Source organism: Melanostigma gelatinosum, assembly GCF_949748355.1.
Source record: "Melanostigma gelatinosum genome assembly, chromosome: 5".
NCBI classification, from domain to species: domain Eukaryota; kingdom Metazoa; phylum Chordata; class Actinopteri; order Perciformes; family Zoarcidae; genus Melanostigma; species Melanostigma gelatinosum.
In genome coordinates, this window is record NC_136638.1 from 27,568,320 (window position 1) to 27,591,418 (window position 23,099).

At 45.6% G+C, this 23,099-nt stretch overlaps 1 protein-coding gene across 2 annotated transcripts in view; it reads right to left on the reverse strand.

The window, feature by feature from the left end:
• The window catches only part of glra1 (glycine receptor, alpha 1), a gene marked incomplete at its 5' end in the record, with an annotated part of 79,564 nt that extends 66,844 nt beyond the window's left edge, over nt 1-12,720 (reverse strand). Inside the window, one exon of one of the 2 annotated variants that reach the window (XM_079268664.1) lies at nt 12,650-12,720. In XM_079268664.1, coding sequence (XP_079124790.1) covers nt 12,650-12,720 — 71 coding nt within the window. The remainder of the gene's footprint in view (nt 1-12,649) is intronic. The other variant, XM_079268665.1, reaches the window with a different exon arrangement.
• Between the last annotated feature and the right edge of the window lie 10,379 nt (nt 12,721-23,099).

Sequence of the window (23,099 nt, forward strand, 5' to 3'; positions counted from 1 at the left end):
ACCACGGTAACGGTCAGCTGCTCTGCGGGTCGCTCTTTGTACTCTTTGCTTTGACAGAATGCTAAACATAACCACGTTACATCTGGACATCGTACAGCTGAAACCCTCCGTTGCAGCGTCCAGACTCGATCTAGCAGGCTAACAAACAGTTTGAATCTAAAACACACACAATAATTTCCACCTACGTCTTCTCTGTTACTCCACAAAATACATATCCATTAGGTCACAGAGACAAACGTCGGCCAGATACCTGCGCCATTTGCATAAATGGTTGGTTTGTAGATCAGATTGATGCTTTTAAAAGCCCACCTGGTTTAATATGATCGCCAACAGTTCACGCTGTAAATGTTGCTGGCTTCGTTCCCATGAATAAACCAGTGAACAGAACAATCCACCTCCCACTCTGACAGACAGACGAGTACTAATAGCTGTTTAAAGAAAAAACCTTTAGCATGAAGAGTAGGGAAGCGCACACAGTGAAAAAGCAAGTCCTGCAGCGTCGTCTGTGTCGCTTCATTTGAATATTCTCACTCACAGAGACAATCGCTCCAGGAAACGTCTTTCCCAACATTGTCTGAGTCTGTGGCGCCGAGAGGTCCAGATACAAAGAGACAGCTTCGACTCCCCAGCAGCTTCCACCAGCGAAGGTACAGAAGCTGGAATCAGCCAATAGGCCGTATTTCATGGCAGTCACTTGGACTTGTTCTAGCAGGAATAAGCACAGGTGTGGCTAATGACAGTAACGATCAGTAAGCCCCGACGGTGCTGCAGCAGCACGCTCAGCAGCAGAGTTCTGGTCCTGTAACAGCACAATGGAGACACCTTCCCTGCTATTTGGTTAACATCAGAGTAGTGAAGATATCCAAACCTTTAGCTTACATCCACATTAATACGGAATGGTTTTAAAACTGTTGCTACGTTTACAGCGAGAGTCCACACTATTGTTTTGCATTTTTTAACCGCTATAGCGGACACTGTTTCAGTTTGAAGACTCCGGGGTTGCGTTTGAACCACAGACTGTATGTAAGAAGTGGACGTAGTCATCGTGACCTCACCCATTGGTTTGTGGACTGCAACATAAGCAGTTTTTATTTTTGTACTTGTGTTGTTAGGGTCTCAAACATGCTTTTCAATTGGTTGGTTATTCACAGTGCTTTCATTGCCATTCAATGATATGTAAGCACACACACACACACACACACACACACACACACACACACACACACACACCCTTTAGTAGACTGGAATGGGGCCACTGTGGATACACACAACCGCCGCCACAATCAAAAGCAGTCCGAGGCCTTTCCATCTGCTTTCGTTGATAATCTTCCCCCTGAGCGACTTGTTCTCCCGCTTTCTGTGATCAAAGTTCGGATTTGCTTTAATTATTTTAGATCAATGCTGGCTGCGGCTACTTCGGAGACCCGTGGCCAATGCTGAGGAAGCGAAGAAGAAAAAACAGCTGAGTCGTCCTGTGCCAGGGTCTAATATGCACACATCCAGGAGAGGGGGGAAAGCGAGAGCAGGGTGTGGGCTAATGCAAGGCTCCAATCATTAGCCCTAAGTGTTCCTCATTATGTTCCTAAAGCCTCTGAAGACCTGGATCCTTAATTGATCTCATCCTGGCATTTAGCAACACTCAGGAAAGCAAAGGGCTGCTCGCTTCCCTGGCACTAACAGATAGGCCGCCTGGCTCGCCCGGCAAACACTCGCTCATCACTACAAATGAAGGCCTGATCCTCGGATGGCTGAGCTGCGTCACACACTCCACTGCTCCAACATCACCAGAAACCACAGCGGAAAAAGGTCACACTTTCACATTCACAGAGCCAAAAGTCAAGCTCCCTCGCTCTGACTTCGATATAAGAGTTTTGGTCCATTCAGGAGCGATTTTGCTGAATATTTGTGGAGCAGATCATCCGGTAAACACTCACTTGGGCCTCATGTTCGTGTCGGCCTGTGCTTTCTGCTCCTACTGGCTCTGTTGTGCTAACAGTTCCAATCATAGGCCGTGTGTAAGAAGTGGACGTAGTCATGATGACGTCACCCATTGGTTTGGGGACTGCCGTTACGGATCCTCGAGTTCAGCAATTTCACCGTTGCAATCTTGGCTTTTTTTGCAACCGATGAACGAAAGTGACCATATTTAAAATGCAGAGTGGCGGCGTATACGTCTCTGGTAGAAACCTGTCAATCACTGTGTAGCCCCGCCCTAAAGCATCCCCTGCTTTATGGTCTGTTTGACTCTAAATGGACCATAATGTACTAAATGAACATCATGCTGTAAGTTTACTGAGGTAATAAATCAAGAGAGAAGTAGAGTCACTTTCTCATAGACAACCAGAGGAGTCGCCCCCTGGTGGACACTAGAGAGAATGCAGCTTTAACACATGAAGCATTCTGCAGAACCGGAGGTTGCCGCCTGGTTCCAACATGCCTAAAATCTGCCTTCTTACCCATAATGCACTGGGGAAATATCACAAGAATCAGAGTGCAAAATTGATTGGTGCCCTTTTTCACTTAGATTCATCATAAAAATCAACAATGAAACTGAATTGAAATGCACCAACAAGTGAACCTCCGAGGCCACTATTGACCCTAGTTACTTCCACTGCTGTGTACATTGATAGTGTAATAGTACCTGGCTGTGTGGTAGTACACATACAAATAGGAATATACAACTCATGAGCACACAATTTAAGATTTTGACACATTGCTCCTCAAGACACAGAACCAATGAAGCCAACATGATCTGATGGGGAAGGTGCATAAATACATCTCTTATGTCACACATTTAAATCTGTGTCATTAAACGCCGCTCTCATTACCAACTCTTCACATACGGACGCACGTTTGCGGGTTTAAACGTGGTTAACGTTGAAACAAAACTACTTGGTTGTGTTTAAATTGCAGACATTTGTTCAGGAAATCATCACGTTACACACTTTAGGAAGTTAACGTAAATAAAATGTCTGGTTTCTCGGGGGACACGAACAGCTGTCTGCTGGGTGAAAGTCCTGTGTCTGTTTGTTGGATGTGCTGTTTTAAAGATGCATGTAGTCATGGAGCTGGGAGGCATTCTGGATACTCTGGAGTCCACCAACTTTCATTAGTTTCATGTGATATTAAAGCTTCTAAAATGAAGCTTTGAAGGCAAGTTGGAATTGGAATTTGAAGTCTATTTTTAAAATACCAAATGTGCACAGTTTCAGTCCCACAGGGCTGCAGCTCGCTCCCAGATGATTCCTCAGAAAGCATTAGCCGCTCCCTCCTCTCTGCCGCCCCGACCCAAGCCAGGAAACACAATACGAAAACCTACACAGAGCGTACAGCTCCGGCTAGTGTCACGGTATCAACAAAGATGGCTGCCGTAAACTAACCACACCACGATTATAAGAGAGCAGTGCTATGTTGACCGTCTCTCAGGGTTTTAGCAGTTTGGTTACATTTTGCATATTATCCCAGCTGTTAGTTAGTAGTAAGAGAAGACTGTGAATTTAGATTGTATGAAAACTGACAGGATGATGTGCGATACTGAACAAACGACATCATTAAGCCGGTTGTCTGTTAAAAAACACAAACTCAAATCGGAAGACTTGAAAACTCTTTTCTCTCTCTCTCTCTCTCTCTCTCTCTCTCTCTCTCTCTCGCTCTCAACAGAGCTTCCAAGCAACAACACAGCTGTATTTACACATCTGTCTTCTGTTGCTGTCCAACTCCACTTTAATTACAGAAATGTAACGTAGCGCCAAACATTTCCAGGAATCCGTCTTCTGTCCAACTGAGTCACAGCGCTGAGGGGGCATTGATAATATACTCTTGTTATTTATGGTGCAAATCTGTCTCTCTCTGCTAATCAATAATGTATTATCATACATCAAGTTTTGGAAATGAACCTGCCCAGAAGTTAATTATTGTAGAGATGGTAGAAAACTCCACCGGAGCAGTCGATGGTTTTTCATTAGAGGACTTTTGAGATTGATCTCAGAAAAAATGAATTTATGAACATATATATATATATATGTATGTGTGTGTGTGTGTGTGTGTGTGTTATGATTTGTTACGATGGGAGATGTGGGTGATAAATATGGTCTGGGCACCTGCAGAACAAATGAAACAGCCTGAGGGCTGGTTCATAAATATCACAGTGGCTTTAATTTGGCCAAACCAGGAGCGTATGCTAACCGACGCCGGGTGATTTCTGAGGGGCAGCTGGCAGGGGAGCGTGCCGAGCTCTCCACCTTTCTGTAGAGTCCTTGAGCGACACTATAAATCCCAGCCAGCACAACCGGCTCTGCAGCTCAACCCGACCTCTGAACTCTGACCCACGACTTTCATTTCCTGCCGTGTTTCTCCCTCTGGGGGATCAGTGAGGTTTGAAATATCAGCGAGACTCCTTTGATCATCTTGTTATCCTCGATCTGTGACGCTCAACGCATTCTAAAAGGTATTATCTGAAGATACGGGTTATTGTTTTGTTTGACCAAACATTTATTATTTTGTACGTTTCACTAGAATTCCATGTAACCACTAGAAATAGCAGCAAGGAATTCAGCTACATACTATCACACATGTGACTCAACATGCTGCATGTCTTGGGCTGCATTGCATTCTGGTCTTTTACGGCCTGCTGACTTTACTTAAATACTTTTGGCCACATTCGAGAAAAGAAAGAGCCACGTTTCAGATGAAAAGATCATTTGTGGTCATTGATTATGGCTGGAGAGTTTCAATGAAACCAGATCATTAAGATATAAACATATTGAGATGTGTATTGTTCAGAATGACGTTGTTTTACAGTATGTGTTGTGTTACCTGAAGCGTTTTGCCGTGTGTGCTATTCAACGTCACTGGGACACAGACTTGAATATGTTCCTCCCAGAAAGACACAATGCAACGTGGTTGACGTTAACACACTTGGTTAGGATTGGTTGTGTTTAAGCAACAAAACTACTCGTTAAGTTTGAAAAAACTGGTTTGGTTTGTGTTGAAAGATATGAATGCAACAATGTAACATAACAATGGAACATAACAATGGAACAGAACAATGGAACTACCGTAAAAAAAGTCCCTTAAGCCCCAACCACACCGCCTCTTGTTTTTATAAAAATGACAGTTCATTGTAATCCTAAACACCAATATCAATCCTTTGTCTTGCACTGTTACAACACGCGCCACTGCTGTGTTTGTTTGACCCACTAGTGGACTCACATGATATATTATACGAGGTGACTTTCAATAACTGTCACTCTTGCTCGCCAATCATTGTACTACAAACACAAACAAGACGCGTCGTAAAATAAACAGCTAAATATGTATTTCTTGATGTTTTCTTACCACAAGTCTGACAGAAGACATGATGTGGAAACTAAATAGACCAAAATGTCAAAACCGACCAGTGCATGAAGAAATGTTGCTTGTTGTGTCTCTCGCCTTCAATCAAATATAAACATGAAGATTTTATTGTGTTTGAGATGTTCTATGTTTCTCATCTTTAAATAAAAAAGAATATAACAATCAAGTTGTCTGTGGAAGTTTTCCCTTATTTGTTCACGTCAACGTTGCCCGTGCGACTCTCTTCTGTCCCTTACGCTCTGACCTGCAGGTGGAACTTACAGTCTGGTTGTAGGAAGCCGGAGGCAAAGCCTGCGACTGTAAACACGGATGACAGCCGACACTGAGTCACAACACTCATCCAGCTAATGAACGCCACCGCTGGAAATGTTACACCGCAGCGAAATACCACTCAAGGTAACACGAGGTTCAGTCAGTCATCCTGTCACTGACCTGCTTCGGTCGGACCGTCTACGTGGAGGCTAACCTTTCATTTAATGAACAAACCTTCAGTCTTCTGTAAGGCGCTCTGTGCTCTGTGCTCTGTCCCGGTTTACATTCTGCCAGTTCAGGATGAAGACTTTTATTTAATACCAACAGCGTCTGACATGCAGGACTTCTACTTGAGATCATTCTGCAGAATGACCTTCTCTAAATCGCCAGATTTCAACATCAATTTATTTCATGAGCTGGTCGAGTCGGATTTAATTTACCCTGCGATGTGATGAAGAAGGTGTGTGTGTGTGTGTGTGTAGAGAACCCCACATGCAGCTGCGTTTTCAAGGCCAGCTCAAGGTTACCTTCCAGCAGCAGGCAGAACATATCCCCCCCGCTAATATAAACTACAGAACATATCCCCCCCCCGCTAATAGAAACTACAGAACATATCCCCCCCCCGCTAATAGAAACTACAGATCATATCCCCCGCTAATAGAAACTACAGAACATATCCCCCCCGCTAATAGAAACTACAGAACATATCCCCCCCGCTAATAGAAACTACAGAACATACCCCCCCCGCTAATAGAAACTACAGATCACATCCCCCCCGCTAATAGAAACTACAGAACATACCCCCCCCCGCTAATAGAAACTACAGATCATATCCCCCCCGCTAATATAAACTACAGAACATATCCCCCCCCCGCTAATAGAAACTACAGATCATATCCCCCGCTAATAGAAACTACAGAACATATCCCCCCCCGCTAATATAAACTACAGAACATATCCCCCCGCTAATAGAAACTACAGAACATATCCCCCCCCCGCTAATAGAAACTACAGATCATATCCCCCGCTAATAGAAACTACAGAACATATCCCCCCCGCTAATAGAAACTACAGAACATATCCCCCCCGCTAATAGAAACTACAGAACATACCCCCCCCGCTAATAGAAACTACAGATCACATCCCCCCCGCTAATAGAAACTACAGAACATACCCCCCCCCGCTAATAGAAACTACAGAACATATCCCCCCCGCTAATAGAAACTACAGATCACATCCCCCCCGCTAATAGAAACTACAGAACATACCCCCCCACGCTAATAGAAACTACAGATCATATCCCCCCCGCTAATATAAACTACAGATCATATCCCCCCCGCTAATATAAACTACAGATCATATCCCCCCCGCTAATAGAAACTACAGATCACATCCCCCCCGCTAATATAAACTACAGATCACATCCCCCCCGCTAATAGAAACTACAGAACATATCCCCCCGCTAATATAAACTACAGATCACATCCCCCCCGCTAATAGAAACTACAGATCATATCCCCCCCGCTAATAGAAACTACAGATCATATCCCCCGCTAATAGAAACTACAGAACATATCCCCCCCGCTAATATAAACTACAGAACATATCCCCCCCGCTAATAGAAACTACAGAACATACCCCCCCCGCTAATAGAAACTACAGATCACATCCCCCCCGCTAATAGAAACTACAGAACATACCCCCCCGCTAATAGAAACTACAGAACATATCCCCCCCGCTAATAGAAACTACAGATCACATCCCCCCCGCTAATAGAAACTACAGAACATACCCCCCCCCCGCTAATAGAAACTACAGATCATATCCCCCCCGCTAATATAAACTACAGATCATATCCCCCCCGCTAATAGAAACTACAGATCATATCCCCCCCGCTAATAGAAACTACAGATCACATCCCCCCCGCTAATAGAAACTACAGATCACATCCCCCCCGCTAATAGAAACTACAGAACATACCCCCCCGCTAATAGAAACTACAGATCATATCCCCCCGCTAATATAAACTACAGATCACATCCCCCCCGCTAATAGAAACTACAGAACATACCCCCCCGCTAATAGAAACTACAGATCATATCCCCCCCGCTAATAGAAACTACAGATCACATCCCCCCCGCTAATAGAAACTACAGATCATATCCCCCCCGCTAATAGAAACTACAGATCATATCCCCCCCGCTAATAGAAACTACAGATCATATCCCCCCCGCTAATAGAAACTACAGATCACATCCCCCCCGCTAATAGAAACTACAGATCACATCCCCCCCGCTAATAGAAACTACAGAACATACCCCCCCGCTAATAGAAACTACAGATCATATCCCCCCGCTAATATAAACTACAGATCACATCCCCCCCGCTAATAGAAACTACAGAACATACCCCCCCCGCTAATAGAAACTACAGATCATATCCCCCCCGCTAATAGAAACTACAGATCACATCCCCCCCGCTAATAGAAACTACAGATCACATCCCCCCGCTAATAGAAACTACAGAACATACCCCCCCGCTAATAGAAACTACAGATCATATCCCCCCCGCTAATAGAAACTACAGATCATATCCCCCCCGCTAATAGAAACTACAGATCATATCCCCCCCGCTAATAGAAACTACAGATCATATCCCCCCCGCTAATAGAAACTACAGATCATATCCCCCCGCTAATAGAAACTACAGATCATATCCCCCCCGCTAATAGAAACTACAGATCATACCCCCCCGCTAATAGAAACTACAGATCATACCCCCCCGCTAATATAAACTACAGATCATATCCTAATACATATCCGCTCGCTGAGTGTTATTGAATGTAGAACTCCATAGAGGAAAGGGTCACACATTATTGTCCGCGTGGAGACGAATAGTGTCCACACTGAGGGTCTGTTGCATGCTTGTGTGCATCGTAACGATCCGTGCGAGCTCCCAGAAAAGAGAGAGGCCATCAATCTGCGTTATCACGTCGAGGCGGATGTGGAACGAGCAAAGGCGCCCGATCCCAGCAGGAGAAGGAGCGTTGGGTCGTTTCTCCCGGAGCGCCGGAGAAGGTTTTTTTTATTTGTTGCGGTTGCACTGCGTCAAACGGAGCCTCGACGTAAATCACCTCCAGCGCCTGATTAAAAAAATATCGAAATCAGGTGAACACAAATTTCCCTCGAGAGGATTCTTTTTTCCTGACACGGTGCTAAACACACAGAAAGTTGAAGGCGCATACGTGAACCCAGACATCTAGAAACATCCAGACAAACACAACACACTTCAACATCGTGTTACAGAGGAGAGCCTTCCCCAAAGCTTCCTGTGCAACTTATCAAGAGGTTCTGCTGCTCCATCGACAGCCTCCTGCCTGATGGAAGAGCAACACGGCGGAGATGTCGATGTCGATAGATTCACCCAGGAGACAGCTGGTCGCGTCCCGCGTGAAAAAATACTTTGGTTGCCCAAACTTTACCAAGTGGTTTTGTTGCTTTTTTGCTTTGTTTTGTTTCAATTTCGTAGTCATTTCAAGACGAACTAAATAGTTTGTAATTGAAAAAATATTATCCTCAAAAGGTAATGGAGAGCTTAGTTGTATGGGAACGTCATTTTGTAGAAGAATCTGCTGATAGTTTACATAGAAGTCAGTCCGATGTCAAATAGACGACATATGTTATCATTTAAATCCATAAATACTTGAATGTAACCCTCATTAAATGATGTTTAACATGTACGTCAACATGTTTTCATTAATGTAGACAGGTGATGTTCTTTCCCGCAGTGACTAGTCTGGTGTTGTGACAGCAGCATAAAGTTGCATCTCAGATCGTCCAACCGACCAATTAAGTTAAGAGGTCAAGGGTCAGTTTTGCTCGTTCTGCCGGTGTTCTTCAGTCCAGTGACGGTGATTTCAAATATTCTTCAATTTGTTCAAAAAGTCACACCTGTCAGGTGAAAAGACCTCCAGTAAATAGAAGTGGAGATGTGCAGGCGACGAGGGGAATCTCCTCACCTCCTGGACACGTTCTTTGACAGAGTTCACAGATTTAAACCTGAGTACGAGATTAAAGGTTTTGTCGGGATGAACATTATCCTGCAGGTCCAATCTCTACATCTAAATTCTCTCCTCTCCTGCCTCTTTGATGAATAATGGGAGCGGGGACAGAGAGGGAGGGGGGGTATATGCATTAAATGTGCATTCATCAGGTCCTGCCCCGGCCATTGACAGGCTAATCGCTAATCAATGTTTAGTAATAAGGCTGAATGTGAAATGAGGTGTGTGTGGGTAGCACACACATACGTATTTGTAGCACGTAAGAGGGAACTGCGTAGTCCGGGCCCGAGGAGCTGAGACGGCAATATCCCGCCTCTGGTTCATGAACTAAACAGTGTGTGCTGAATGCAAAAGAACTCTTACATACACCCCCCCCCCCACACACACACACACACACACACACACACACAAGCCGCCCCCCCGTCCCATCTGAAAACGGCGGCCGTATTCAGTGGAGACGAGGGAGTCGCTGCTGCAGCAGGTAGGTAAAGGCCTTTGATGGTTCACATTATGAAATCCCTCCGAGGCCGCGCAGGGAAACGGCATCCGCACGCTTGATACAATAAAGCGAAAACATGCCGAGTGCCCGCGGGTCGGAAATGCAAAACAGGAGCCGAACACATTGCCGAATAATACTGCGAGATATTTGCATACAATGTGCATTCGGTGTAAATTGGGAGAAACAGCGGGTGGAAAAGGCTCATTCCCACCCAGTTTATAGCAACGTGAAAAAACAAGCAGAACATAAAGAGTTCGTTTTTCAAACATCTGGAGGATTTGTGGCAGTGAAGCTTCACCCACAAGGTGAAGCCTACATTTGGAAAAACAAATGACATATTTGTTTTTGTTTCCTGTCAGAACAGAAAATGTGAAAAAGTATTTATGTTCATAGGCATGTTGATATTGTACTTTTTACTCCACCACATATATCTGACGGAGGTTACTTTGTAGATCTTTTTTTTAACGTGTAATCCTGGTGATCTTATTGGACTCCCAGCACCTGTTTACTGTCATCAGGGCAGGTTCCTCCGACTGGTAATTCACAAAAAGAGTGTCATCCAGTCAACTATGAACTTTTTAAACAAAATATACATTAAAACAAACTGGCAGCCATGAAAACATGATTCGGTCCCTGTTGTCATTCTTAGGAAGTTTGCCGACTTGCAATGAACAGATTTTAACAGCGGCAACCTGTCTTAAAAGCTGCATTCTCTCTAGTGTCCACCAGGGGGCGACTCCTCTGGTTGTATAGAAGTCTATCGAAAATGACTACTTCGCTCTTGATTTATTACCTCAGTAAACATTGTAAACATGAGTTTATGTCTCAATCTCTAGTTTCAAGTCTTCTTCAATACAGCATGATGTTCATTTCGCCCCAACTCGAGGCTTCATAAGTGGGTGACGTCACCATGGATACGCCCACTTCTTCTATACAGTCTGTGGTCATAACAGACGCAGCCGGGCCTGAGATATCATGACTTTTAGTCTCCGTCTGTCAAGCACCAGATACTCTACATTCCCATCATGCACCACAATCTTTCATCCTGCCTGCTTTGTAAACACTTTCAAACTCTACAACCAGCAGTTGTAACACCAGCGAGAGCATTAAAGGACTATTGATCAAATTATGAAATAGATATTATAATAGAGAACTCTGAAAGGGCCATTCTTGCACTTTGAATACTTAAGTACATCTTGCCACTTTTACTTAAATATGCAGAAAGAGAAGTTTGTCTCAAAATGCTTTTCGTCTTCATGAAATGAAAAATGGACTCGTTTGCTTGCAGTGAGCTCAACAAACCCCAAACATGCTGCTGTTATTCCTGATCCCAGGAGACATGACATCCGGCACTTTTTCGCTCTTTATTAAATGCAGTTCACCTTGTTGATGATGCATCAGGCTTCCCACGGTGGCCCGGAGCCAAATACCTCCAGAATCCAACTTCCCCTCTGCTGAGCTATCCACCACACAGCCCTCCGATGATGCAGTCTGCAGAACAACCCTCAAACCGCCACACGTCATTGATAATTCTGATGAGCTTAGTGTCTTTATTTGTTTAAAAATGTCCACCTCAAATCAACATGGGTACACCGGGGGGGGGGGGGGGGGGCCCGTAAATATGTCTGGCTTTAGCTGCTGGTAAAAGTGCTCCAATCGTGAAAACACATTTGAATTGTGAAAGAAAAAGGAATGCATGTTCGGCTTTTGGTTCTCGGGGTTTAGCTTGATGTACAACCAGTGCAGCAGCAGCAGCATGAATTGCGGTTAATCGATGAATGGATCGCCTGTAATGAAAGAAGAAATTACACGCCAGACCCTCCACACAACTGATTGTCTTCTGGGACCGTTGAGACAAACGGGATGAGGGTTTCTTTCACGGAAGAAGGGCTGTAAATCAGACGCTGGATAGAACATGATGCACATTTCCACTGTTTCTGGGTGAAAGTCTCCTTCAACACATCCAGCCTCCTCACAATGACTGACACGACGTCCACACGCTTAAACACCAGTGTGTGTGTGTGTGTGTGTGTGTGTGTGAGAGAGAGACATTTGTTATTGGGACTCATGAATAAGAGCATCATCTCAATGCCACAACATGTGGCGTCCTGAGAGTCGTCCTGTCTCCTCACATGCCTGTTGACACTCTGGAGGAGCACATCATGAACGCCAGTGGTCGCTGTTTGCCCCCCCCCCCAAATGCAATCCTGCCCGGCGACTTGATTCAATCCCGTGCGGACCGACGTTCAGGAGCAACAACGCGTGCAACCTCAAAGACAACTTTCACCAGATTTCAGCCGGACCCCCCCGTCTTTTTTACCCCCTCCTCAAGCCTTCTAAAGGGAGCGCTGGTCTTCATGCACGTCGCAAACGGCAGCAAAGCAATAAAAATGCAAATTTCAATGTTATCAAAATCCACAACATGTTACACACACAAACATCATGATTGTGAGAAGTGAAGTCCATTGCATGCCTCTGCTTACCTGAAGAACACTATCGTTTCCCACAAATAGATCCCCAGCGCGTTTAGTCGGCACATTTTTGCCAGTCTCATTTTCTTTGGAGGGGTGGTGGGGGGGGATGGGGGTGGGGAGTGAGGTGAGGGGGGGGGGGGGGGTGCAGGTGTTGCTGAAAGGGAGGGGGGAGGGGGGGTCACACTCTTGAGAGGATGAATTCCCCTCCAAAAAAAAAAATTCCTTTAGTGGTGGCAAAGGGGGAGGAAGAGGAGGAGAGGGGAGGGGGGGTTGTGGTTATGGTTTATGACCTCCAAGGTGAGCCGAAAAATGTTTGTGTGTGTGTGTGTGTGTGTGTGTGTGTGTGTGTGTGTGTGTGTGTGTGTGTGTGTGTGTGTTTCAAATCCCAGAGTCGCCGCTGCTGAGCCGCGGGATGCTCATGACCTCACCGCTCACAGGCTGCTGCTAATTGATACGCAATTACACCCAATTACTCTTAAATCCAGTCTGTGCGATCCACAGCGGTTACAGAGGAAATACGACATATTCCTTCAGTGGTGGAGAGCAGAAAAAGAAAGACGGGCTGCTGCGCCTCGGCGTCTCCTGAGGGAACACTGTGCATGTGTTATATTCCACACAGAGGAGAGCTTTTCCTCAGATATGCAGCTTTGTCTCTCACACGCATCCCAGAGGCAGCCGGAGCGTCGCTCTGGATCCGTGCGTATCGGCTGCTGTTGCGGGAGTCCCGGCGCTGCTGCTGCTGCCGGAGCTGCTGCTCAGAGAGGGAAGTCTGCCTCCTTTTCCTCTTCTCCCTCTCCTCCTCCTTTACCGCGTGCTGCTGCTGCTTCTCGCCCTTCTCCTCGCAAGTGTGTCACAGGGGCGAGGAGTCGTGGTAGTGGTGGTAGTAGTAGTAGTAGTGATACTTGGCGCTGAGGCAGCACGGCTCAGCTACTCCCATTGTCTGGTGAGCAAGTTGGAGACGCACCGGCGGCCGCTGCTGCGCTCCGCATCCGCTCTCATCCGGGCACCGCTTCCGCTGGAAAAGACAACTAAAAAAATAAAAGAAAAAATGAAAATCTCAAAAATTGTCGGATCCCCCTTTGGGAGAAGTGAGAGTGTTATAGAAACGTAGCCCGCTGTGTGTCGGACCGATGTGGACCGTCTTCCATGGCAGGAGAGCGTCAGTGACACTCGCGCCGTAACCGTCGCACGCACGCACTCAGGACGCACACCTCACGCACGGAGGTACAGTGCAGACGGAACAGCCAGCTTCGGCGAAGCTCCGACACTGAGTTTTCTTGCTGCAGTCATTTAGCAAACTCCAAAAAAAACGCACCTCACGGCGGACAGACGCACCAGGACGCTGCCATTGGCTAGCACGGTCCCCGAAGCCCGTCACCGATTGGCCGGCAGAGGTGTCACTGGCTGAACGCGAGCTCTGCGCATCGATCCCCTCGAGAAATCCCTGTAATAAGAAGTTATTGTTGAGTTTACACCGACCACAGACATCTCGTGTTCTCAGAGAGATGCGATGTAAAGGTGTTGCGTCTGTCTTATAAACACCTTTATTATCTTATTCTCAGGGAGAGGAGGCTTCTTTCCTCAAACGCAGATTCAAGAGCTTTGCACATGGAGGAAAATACATCTTTGAAGAGCATAATAAAGAGGGAAATAAAAGCAATGACAGTAGAGGAAAATAAAACGCACTGGAAAAGGAGCATGGGTTTCAGTGCAGTGATGAATCGCTCCAAATGTAACAAAATCAATACAACAACACGTGTTTCATTTAGATGTATCATCTGTTTGTTTGTGCATTATGTCTTGTGCTGGTCTGTAGTGTATTATGTATCTCATGGATGGGCCTACAGCGAATTCACTTTGAATGTTGTGGTATGATAATATTTGTCCTTACAAATTCATATTACATAAATTGAACTTGTATAATGAATAACATATCACATGGTGGATTATTGTGTGTTTCTGTAGAATGAACTGAGAGCACAGGTTTTACAGTGATTGCATGTTTTTGTTGTGTGGACGAGGCGTCTGCCTTCTTGTGTTTTCACTGTACAAAGCGCTTCAAAGCTGCTTTGCCAGATGTTCCTATTCGTCTGTGGACACATTTGATGAGATAGCGCCACAGCCGTGTACGATGCATTCAGGAAACTTAACAGGTAGTTCAGGTCAAAATGAAGAGTTCCAAGATGGGTGTGGGCCAAGCAAGGGCACTGAAGTGAGGAAGGGGCCATTGGCCCCCGCACTTTACGCCGCAGGTCTCTAGTTGATCAGATTAGTACTTTTAGACGTGTTGTTAGTGAGGTTTGAAGTACATTTCAGTGAAATAATCAAAGTTACAAGAAGGCTGTTCACTGGACGTACAGCAGCTCGTCCGGTGTGTTGAGGGAAACTTCGTGGAAAACAAACTCACAAACTGCTCTCTGACATTTGTGACCAAATGAAGCCACATCTGCAACATCGTTCATTCGAGATGATGATTCTGCTCAAAAGAGTCCGTATTATTTTGCGATCCCTTTGGAAGAATATTGATGATGAGATTTCCTTGAGTTATTGTTCTGCTGTTGTCCAAATCAATAGTTCAGAGAAATATTTTTTAAATATAATGTGTGACTACAAAGTAAGATATCTGTATAATAGAAACATTATACATATTTTCCCCTATTTTACATTAAAATATCATTAAAAGTTGAAGTTTTTGTTTTTTTATTGTTTTATTCTTGAGTTATGGGAGAAGACGGTCAACAGAACAGAAACAGAAAACCTCCTGGCTTTCCAACAGGACAGTTTTCTTTTTTATAATTCAGTGTGAAGAGCTAAGTGGAATGCAAAGGCAGCATGATGAATATTTAAACCATTACACAGCCATTATAGCTCTTTATGTAAATGCAGGGTAAAGTGCTGTGGTGGGTATTTACAGTCGCAGCAGGCTGTAATTAGCTTCAGTAGGGGGGGGGGGGGTTGCTCAGACCAACAGCTGTGTGACTGGAAGGTGATGGTTCAAATCCCTGAAGTGTAGAAACTCTCAACGGACAAAGTGAACGAGCGCCACACTTGGTTGTGTCGCCGAGCCCCCCGGCTGCCTGACCCTCTCTGTGCAGACGCTGAGGTTACGTCAGCGCTGGAGGCGAAACCAAGTGAAGACTGGAGGCGAACACGAATCCCCTCAGAGTAGTGGGCCAAAGTTAGACATGGAACATGTCTTCTTCTTCTGCTGTTGGGTGTACGAGTCAAAGGAGTATGGCAGCAGCTTGAAATGATATCCCAAACATTTGAGATGACAGACTGTGATCTGGAGCCCGAGCTACATACAAGGTGAAGTGTTTTAGAGATGGAGAGAAAATGTTGCTCATCGTCTGCTGCGTTTTCCCTGAAACAATATTGTATGGCTCTTTTTGACTTTAATTTATTTTTGCTTCCTTTGCATCGTAGGCAGCTGTTGCCCACGCTGGAATAGAACCCTTCACTGCAGGATAGAGTCAGCGTGTAGGGGTCGCCTCTCGTTGGCTAATATTACGTTTCGCGAGTAACACTCGCGGCCCCGGAGGGTTCGGGCCTGTACATTCTTTAGTATTTTCTTCAGTCATTGTTAAAAAAAAACTAGCCAGAGTTAGCTAACATGGTCAGGGAATTATTCTGAATCCACCGACATTCGGGTCATTTAGCTTGAGAACCGAACTAGTTTATACCTGAACCTCATTCTCTCCCTTACCATGCTGTGCTTGTCGAGCACAGACACAATGGTGTTGGACGTTAAAAAATGATTGTCAATGAATGTGGAAGGATGTAATCTGGGGTTTGGCAGAATCGTTTGACATTGACATCGTTGCTTGCTTCTCCTGTAATGATGAGAATGCATCTGGTGATCAGAGCTGATAGAGACCTGCAGCAATGCGACTGGAAGTTACCGGATCCAAACAGACTGAATATACTGTAGTTTGGTTCCTAGCCTGGTAGGTGAGTTTGGAGTCGGAGAAGGCGGACGTGGAGCCTGTCAATGCAAAGACAGCAGTGCAGAAGGTTCACAGTTGAGTGGTGTGATTGACTTTGAGTCCAGGAGATGTTGTGCTCCGCTGAGAGTCTGACAGCAGCAGCACAATACAACTCTACTGTACGTGCTGTGTTTATTTCATCATACGTTTGTGTTCGTTGTTCATTGTGTGTATTTCTGAATCATCGACCACACACAAAAGGCTGTCGCTCATCAGTTTAACTCTTCAGTCTGCTGCTTACAGGCGGTCCGAGTAAAGACCATGTTCAGCAGCAGGCCTGCAGGACGGATCAATGGCTGCGGTCTAATGAAAGCAGGGCCTGAGCAACATTTATCTATCGCTAAAGGCCATCATGTCCACTCTCACGGTCGTCAGACGAGGACTTGAGGAGAGGACTGGACTTGAGCATTTTTCATATCAGAGCAGACAATCGATGGGTGCTACAGGAGGCAGTGCTGTAACAGTCAGTGTCACATGAAGGGGGGGGGGGAACTGAAATGGCTCCGACATGGTGAGAAGATATAACTCCAGCATGGAGACGACAGCAGGACACAGGTCTCTCTCTTCATCCAACACTGCATAGAGCTCATCTTCCTGTCTCATAGTCTTCTGTTCTTAGCGCCACATGTTTTCAGTTGCTGTGGCTGCTTAGACTGGTGGTGGCGCTATACAGCAGACATGTTGCCGGGTCTCGGTCGGAAAAGTGCCGGTGTAAATAATAAAGTTAATGATGGCTGAATTCCATTGAGCTGCGGCGCAGTGCCTGCTGGCTCACTGTCACTCTGTGACGGCTTACTGGGTGACTTAAAAAAGAGCAGAGCCACCGCTAATCTTATTAGTAACACCTGAGCTTCCCCCTCCTATAAGGCAACCTGTCTCTGAACGCTGTTGGATTATAAAGGTCACATTGGTCGAGCCTGTGACTTAAACGGGGAATTAAAAGAAGACAAGACGGAAACTTCAACTGAGAAAAGATGGAGGAAGGGCAGAATATAAGAAGTGACATTGTTGTTTCCTTTCCCTGCTCATTTGAGTGTGTGTGTGTGTGTGTGTGTGTGTGTGTCTCCGTCTTGTCGAGGAAGCTTTTTGTAATCGTGGTCTTAAAACTCCTGCAGTTCGACAACAACAGTGTTTCCCTCGTCACACACGAGCCGCTCGTCGTCTCTCGTTCATCGCTGCTGCTCTTTCTGCTCTGGTTCTCTCGACCGTCTCCTCACGCTCGGCGACAGCCTGAGCTGCTTTCCTCTTTTATTTAATGAGCGATTCAGTTTTTGTCTGAACACTAACAACACATCCCAGTGTTCTTTTTTATGAATGTCCCAATTACTATTGCCTCCAATGTATCAGGCAATTGTTCAAAAGAGAGAACCGCCCTAAAATGATGACTTCAATAAGCAGCTAGAGACCCAGTTGATCGTTTTAATCGTCTTATTTTACTTCCTGTGCATAATTAGCCAAATAAATGATGTGACAGATGTTTTCTGCAGCAATTTGGAGTTCAGCAGAAAACGTTTCATCAGCGTCCTAAAACATCAAATGATTATGAAAAAATAAAAAAGATTTTGGGCTCAGTTCCCCAGAGGGTCCTTTGCACCAATTTACATTTTAAATGAAAGTTTCTGCAGCCACACGAGCAGAAGATACAACACAATGCAGCTGAGCTGTGAGACGGATTGATGCGGCTCTCGTTCAAGAAAACCGAAATGAATTAGTGACAACAACAGATCCCAATGGGATTCTTTTCTATTTAACAATAGACCTGAGATGCATTTTTCAAGCCGTTAAATGCAAAAAACCTTTGAAGGCCGGTGATTATTTACAGTTCCACTTCACAGCGCTCTGAAGTTATTGGAAGTGTTTGAATCCCACAAGTCGTAAATAATCCACACACGATGGCATCTTAATGGCTGCTTTTAAAAGGATTAACGCCAACAAATATGGACTGGAGCTTTTGAAGAATATGTCGTTTGGTAAAAACAGGTTGTATGTTTTGGAAAGATTACTTCTATCTTTTTATTTTCAATATATTTTGACCAGGACGTGACAACGCTCTGGAGTTATTGGAAAGGTTTGGATCGCACGAGTTGAAAACAATCCTACGCAGCCACTCCTGGAATCTGATTCTACTGATAGTACAATAACAATAACATCAGTGTAGCCGGATCTTTACCTGCAACATCTGCAGAAATACCAGGTTTGACCAGAATGAACGGACATGAAACAAACTGCAGCATTCGATTGTTGATTTAGAATTCTAAAGTTATGAATGTAAAAAAACACTTCAGAAGTCAAATTCACATTGCACGAGGTGCAGATCGACGTGCCCTACAGTCTGAACACACCTTTAGACTGAGCAGGTGGATATTTGTAGGAGCTAGCCGTTAGCTCGGCTCGCTGTCCTGCTCTGTATCCGACAAGGTGAAGCTGCTGACCGGCTCTCCTTGATGCTCGCCCGCCTGGCATCATCACATTGTAAATGTCCTCGTGTAGCACCCCCTCCCTCCCCGCACGCACACACACACACACACACACACACACACACACACACACACACACACACACACACACACACACACACACACACACACACACACACACACTGGCATCACCCAAACTCAACCTTGAGTTACGGCGAGGCCGCCACTGGCAATCACATTAAGAGGGCCATTTCTTCATATTCACACGGGACCACGGTGAGCAATCTGCTTAATTTAGCCAGACTGACGAATAGTTCTGTTTGTCTCTCGCTCTCTCTCTCTCTCTCTATCTCTCTCTCTCTCTCTATCTCTCTCTCTCTCTCTCTCGGCCTACCTCTCTCTTTCCTCTCCTCTATCTCACATCATTAAATCTCTCCTTCATCAGTTTGTCCCTCGGCCCCCGCTCGTCTTCCTCTCAGGCGTGCGTCAGCCCCGCTGTCCTTGAGACGGCCGGCTGGTTCTCTCCACAGTTGGTTGAAATGTCAGCCAGAATAACCTACCTGCACTCTGCTTCCTGCTCTCTCTGCTTCCTGCTCTCTCTGCTTCCTGCTCTCTCTGCTTCCTGCTCTCTCTGTTTCCCGCTCTCTCCGTTTCCCGCTCTCTCCGTTTCCCGCTCTCTCTGTTTCCCGCTCTCTCTGTTTCCCGCTCTCTCTGCTTCCCGCTCTCTCTGTTTCCCGCTCTCTCTGTTTCCCGCTCTCTCTGTTTCCCGCTCTCTCTGTTTCCCGCTCTCTCTGCTTCCCGCTCTCTCTGCTTCCCGCTCTCTCTGTTTCCCGCTCTCTCTGCTTCCCGCTCTCTCTGCTTCCCGCTCTCTCTGCTTCCCGCTCTCTCTGCTTCCCGCTCTCTCTGTTTCCCGCTCTCTCCGTTTCCCGCTCTCTCCGTTTCCCGCTCTCTCCGTTTCCCGCTCTCTCCGTTTCCCGCTCTCCGTTTCCCGCTCCTCTCGGGCCGACCAGGAGTTTCCTCAGGTGTTCAGGTTGAAACGGTTGAACGTTCAGCTGCTTCACTCCCACAATGAACAATAGAGCTCACAGCTTTTACAAGATCATAAAACGAGAGTTTACAAACCTTGAATCAAAGATGAAGCGGAATAAAGAGAAAATAGTTCAATGAATGAGATAAAAACTAAACTCACTGTAAGATGTGATTCAAAATAATTGAATATCGATGCAGTAGAGGTGCAAAAGATCTCCAAATGCTCAAAAAGGCTCAAATCATTTTATGGTTTTAAGTCACAGATCGGATCAAATTATCTCGCCATCGATCGCTGATCGCTGATCGCTGATCGCTGATCGTTGATGAGTCTTATCTGCAGCAGCTGGTGTACGAGGCTCACGACTGTTTCTTTTTTCAACCACTCTGAAGTCAGCGTAAACCGTCAAAAGCTCTAAATGTTAACCCTTTACTGTGTTGCAGTCATCCACAGTGGTACTTTGCAGAAACACACACAATTCAAATGATAAGGAAAAGAAAGATTGTATTTTTATTAGTAAAAACTGGGATGAAGAAGGTAAGGACCACAGATCAGGTGTGTGACTCCACCACTGTGCACTGAGCTTTGCAGCACTTGTATCTTTTGAACCGCTGTAGTTCATGTGGATGTTTGTTCCATGTGACTGTAATCACTTGAGTTGTCGTGTAGCACCGAGCGGAGCTTATTAATAAAGCTGCCATCTTCAGATTTCAGACTGGATTCATACCGTCACACATGGAGTGAGAGGAAAGTGAGCAAAAAGAACAAACCTTCCTCCTCATCACTGAACCCTCTTGTACGGTGGCTCTTTCTGCAGCGTCACTGCTTGTCGGCCACTTCTGACTAACTTATCATTGATCTGCAATAATTATGATGTATCAAATCAGAAAGGCTTAAAAAGTTGAATAGATGGAGACAGGAAAGGTAAGATTAAGAGTTCTTTGCTGAAGAACATGAGCACTGAACAGCAGTGGAAACCTACGGAATTATACTTTTTTTAAGGTGTGATATTTGTGTGTACAGGCCAATCACAACAGCCCACGTGTTCTGTTGTTGAAATATTGTTTTCTGTTTGTGTCTGTAACATTTTAATTCTGTTTTATGACTTTCATGATCAAGAATCCGGCTGACATTTTCCTCACAGCATTAACTGAGGCGACTTCCACCTTCCTCAACAAATTACATTACATTAATACCAACGCTAAAAATGCCTAAAATTCAAGGACTTCTACATATAGGAACAAATGAGCTACAATGCTGTTTAAAGCTAAAACACTTTTATTCGTTTTTAAGTGTGAGAAGCTGTAAAGGATCAGACAGTTTTCAGCAGAGTGACAAACATAAACTTGTGATGACAGATATAAAACAATGGATGCTACGAAGCAACCAAACGGCCCAGCGTTGACTGAAAATGAGTGAGTTGTGTCTGTGGACACACTATCATGATCAGCCCGTGAGACTTTCAGCTGCTGACTTGCAGGTCGTGAAGCTGCTACTTACTGGTGAGCTGCACCTGTTAGCTGCTGCTACAAATCACCTCAGCGTCTCCGTCTCTGATCGTCTCCCTTTGTGTTTGTCTTACGGTTGGCTGGTTCCTCTCTGACTCTACTGAGTGGGTGTAATGCAAACAAACTGGGCAGCGTCTTCTATTATTCGCAGTTTAGTCATTCAGTCCATATTTTACCCTGCAGATGCTGCACATTAGCTGAGAAAGAGGCCGGAAAGTTTGTTGTGTCCCCTCAGGTGACACCTGATTATCAATTAGTACACGTGCATATCATCAAAAAGTCAAGACATAATTACTGACACTCCCTCTGTTGCTGGAAACCATTTTTAAAAGCAGCACATTTCCCACGAGGTCCCATCTGCCCGCTCAGTTCATGTCATTGAAATCTTGAGAGAGCAGCACGGTCGGTCAAAAACAAAATGTCCTCTGGAAGGGACGATGGCTTGTTCTCAGGAGGACAGAACGGTGTGGTCCTGTTGCGTAACGTTGTCGACGGAACCGGCTGCACTGCAAATACATGACGGGACATTTTACAACAAGCTCTACACGACAGAAAAGAATCCATTTGGGATTTGCTCGAGGATTCTTCTTTTCAGTGTCGTGACTCAGTCAATATCAGCGCTAGCCTGAGGTGCGGTCATGCTAGTTACAGAGCAAACAGGAACTGCTGGCAGCTAATGCAGCATGGCTTTCCACTGCAGGTTCACTGTCTTCCATGAGGCACCACAATCTCCAGCTCTACGTTTGGCTTGGAGCGGCTCCGGGGATGAAGGTGACTCTCACGGCCCCCCCCCCCCCCCCCTCGCCTGGACCTCGCCGCTCCCTCGGTGCAGGGAGAGGACGTTGACGTTGGGACGACAGATGGACGTGTTTGCTGATGAGCTGGTGATGTGACCTCAGCCCGTTGAGGACGTTCCATTCATTCAAAAAACAAAAGTTTTGTTTCTTCATTTTCTAAGAAAGTAACGGTTTTGGACATTCAAGGTTTAACAGCGACCGTATATCCTGTCTCCATCACCCAACTTCACCGTCATAGTACATCAAGAGGTGCACATGGACATACAGGGATGACAATCAATCAATCTATTTGTTTTGGTAAATATCATACATGATACAAAATCTCCCTTTTGCCACATCCACACTGCTCATCTTCCGTGTTCATGCCTTAGCCATTAAACACAAGGAGTGACCTTTACGTTGCTGTGCACCGACCTCCTCAGAGCAGCTGACCCAGTTTTGTAAAATGTTTTCATTCCTAAAAAAAGAAAAAAACAACCTCTCAGCTCACTTCAGGTTAAGAAGGCGACCGAACAGCAGCGCCGAGCTCAGCGGGAAAGCATCCGTTCATTACATCAGTCAGAACCTCCATTGAGATTAATCCCAACGGGTCGCACCACTTTATTCCTGAGGAGACAAATGCAGTTGTCAGTCGACCTAATTGCGCTCTCATGGCGCACGAGGGCCCGCTGAGTTATTGAGAGCTCCGCCAGGAAAATCATGATCGACGAGCGGCGGGGGGCCT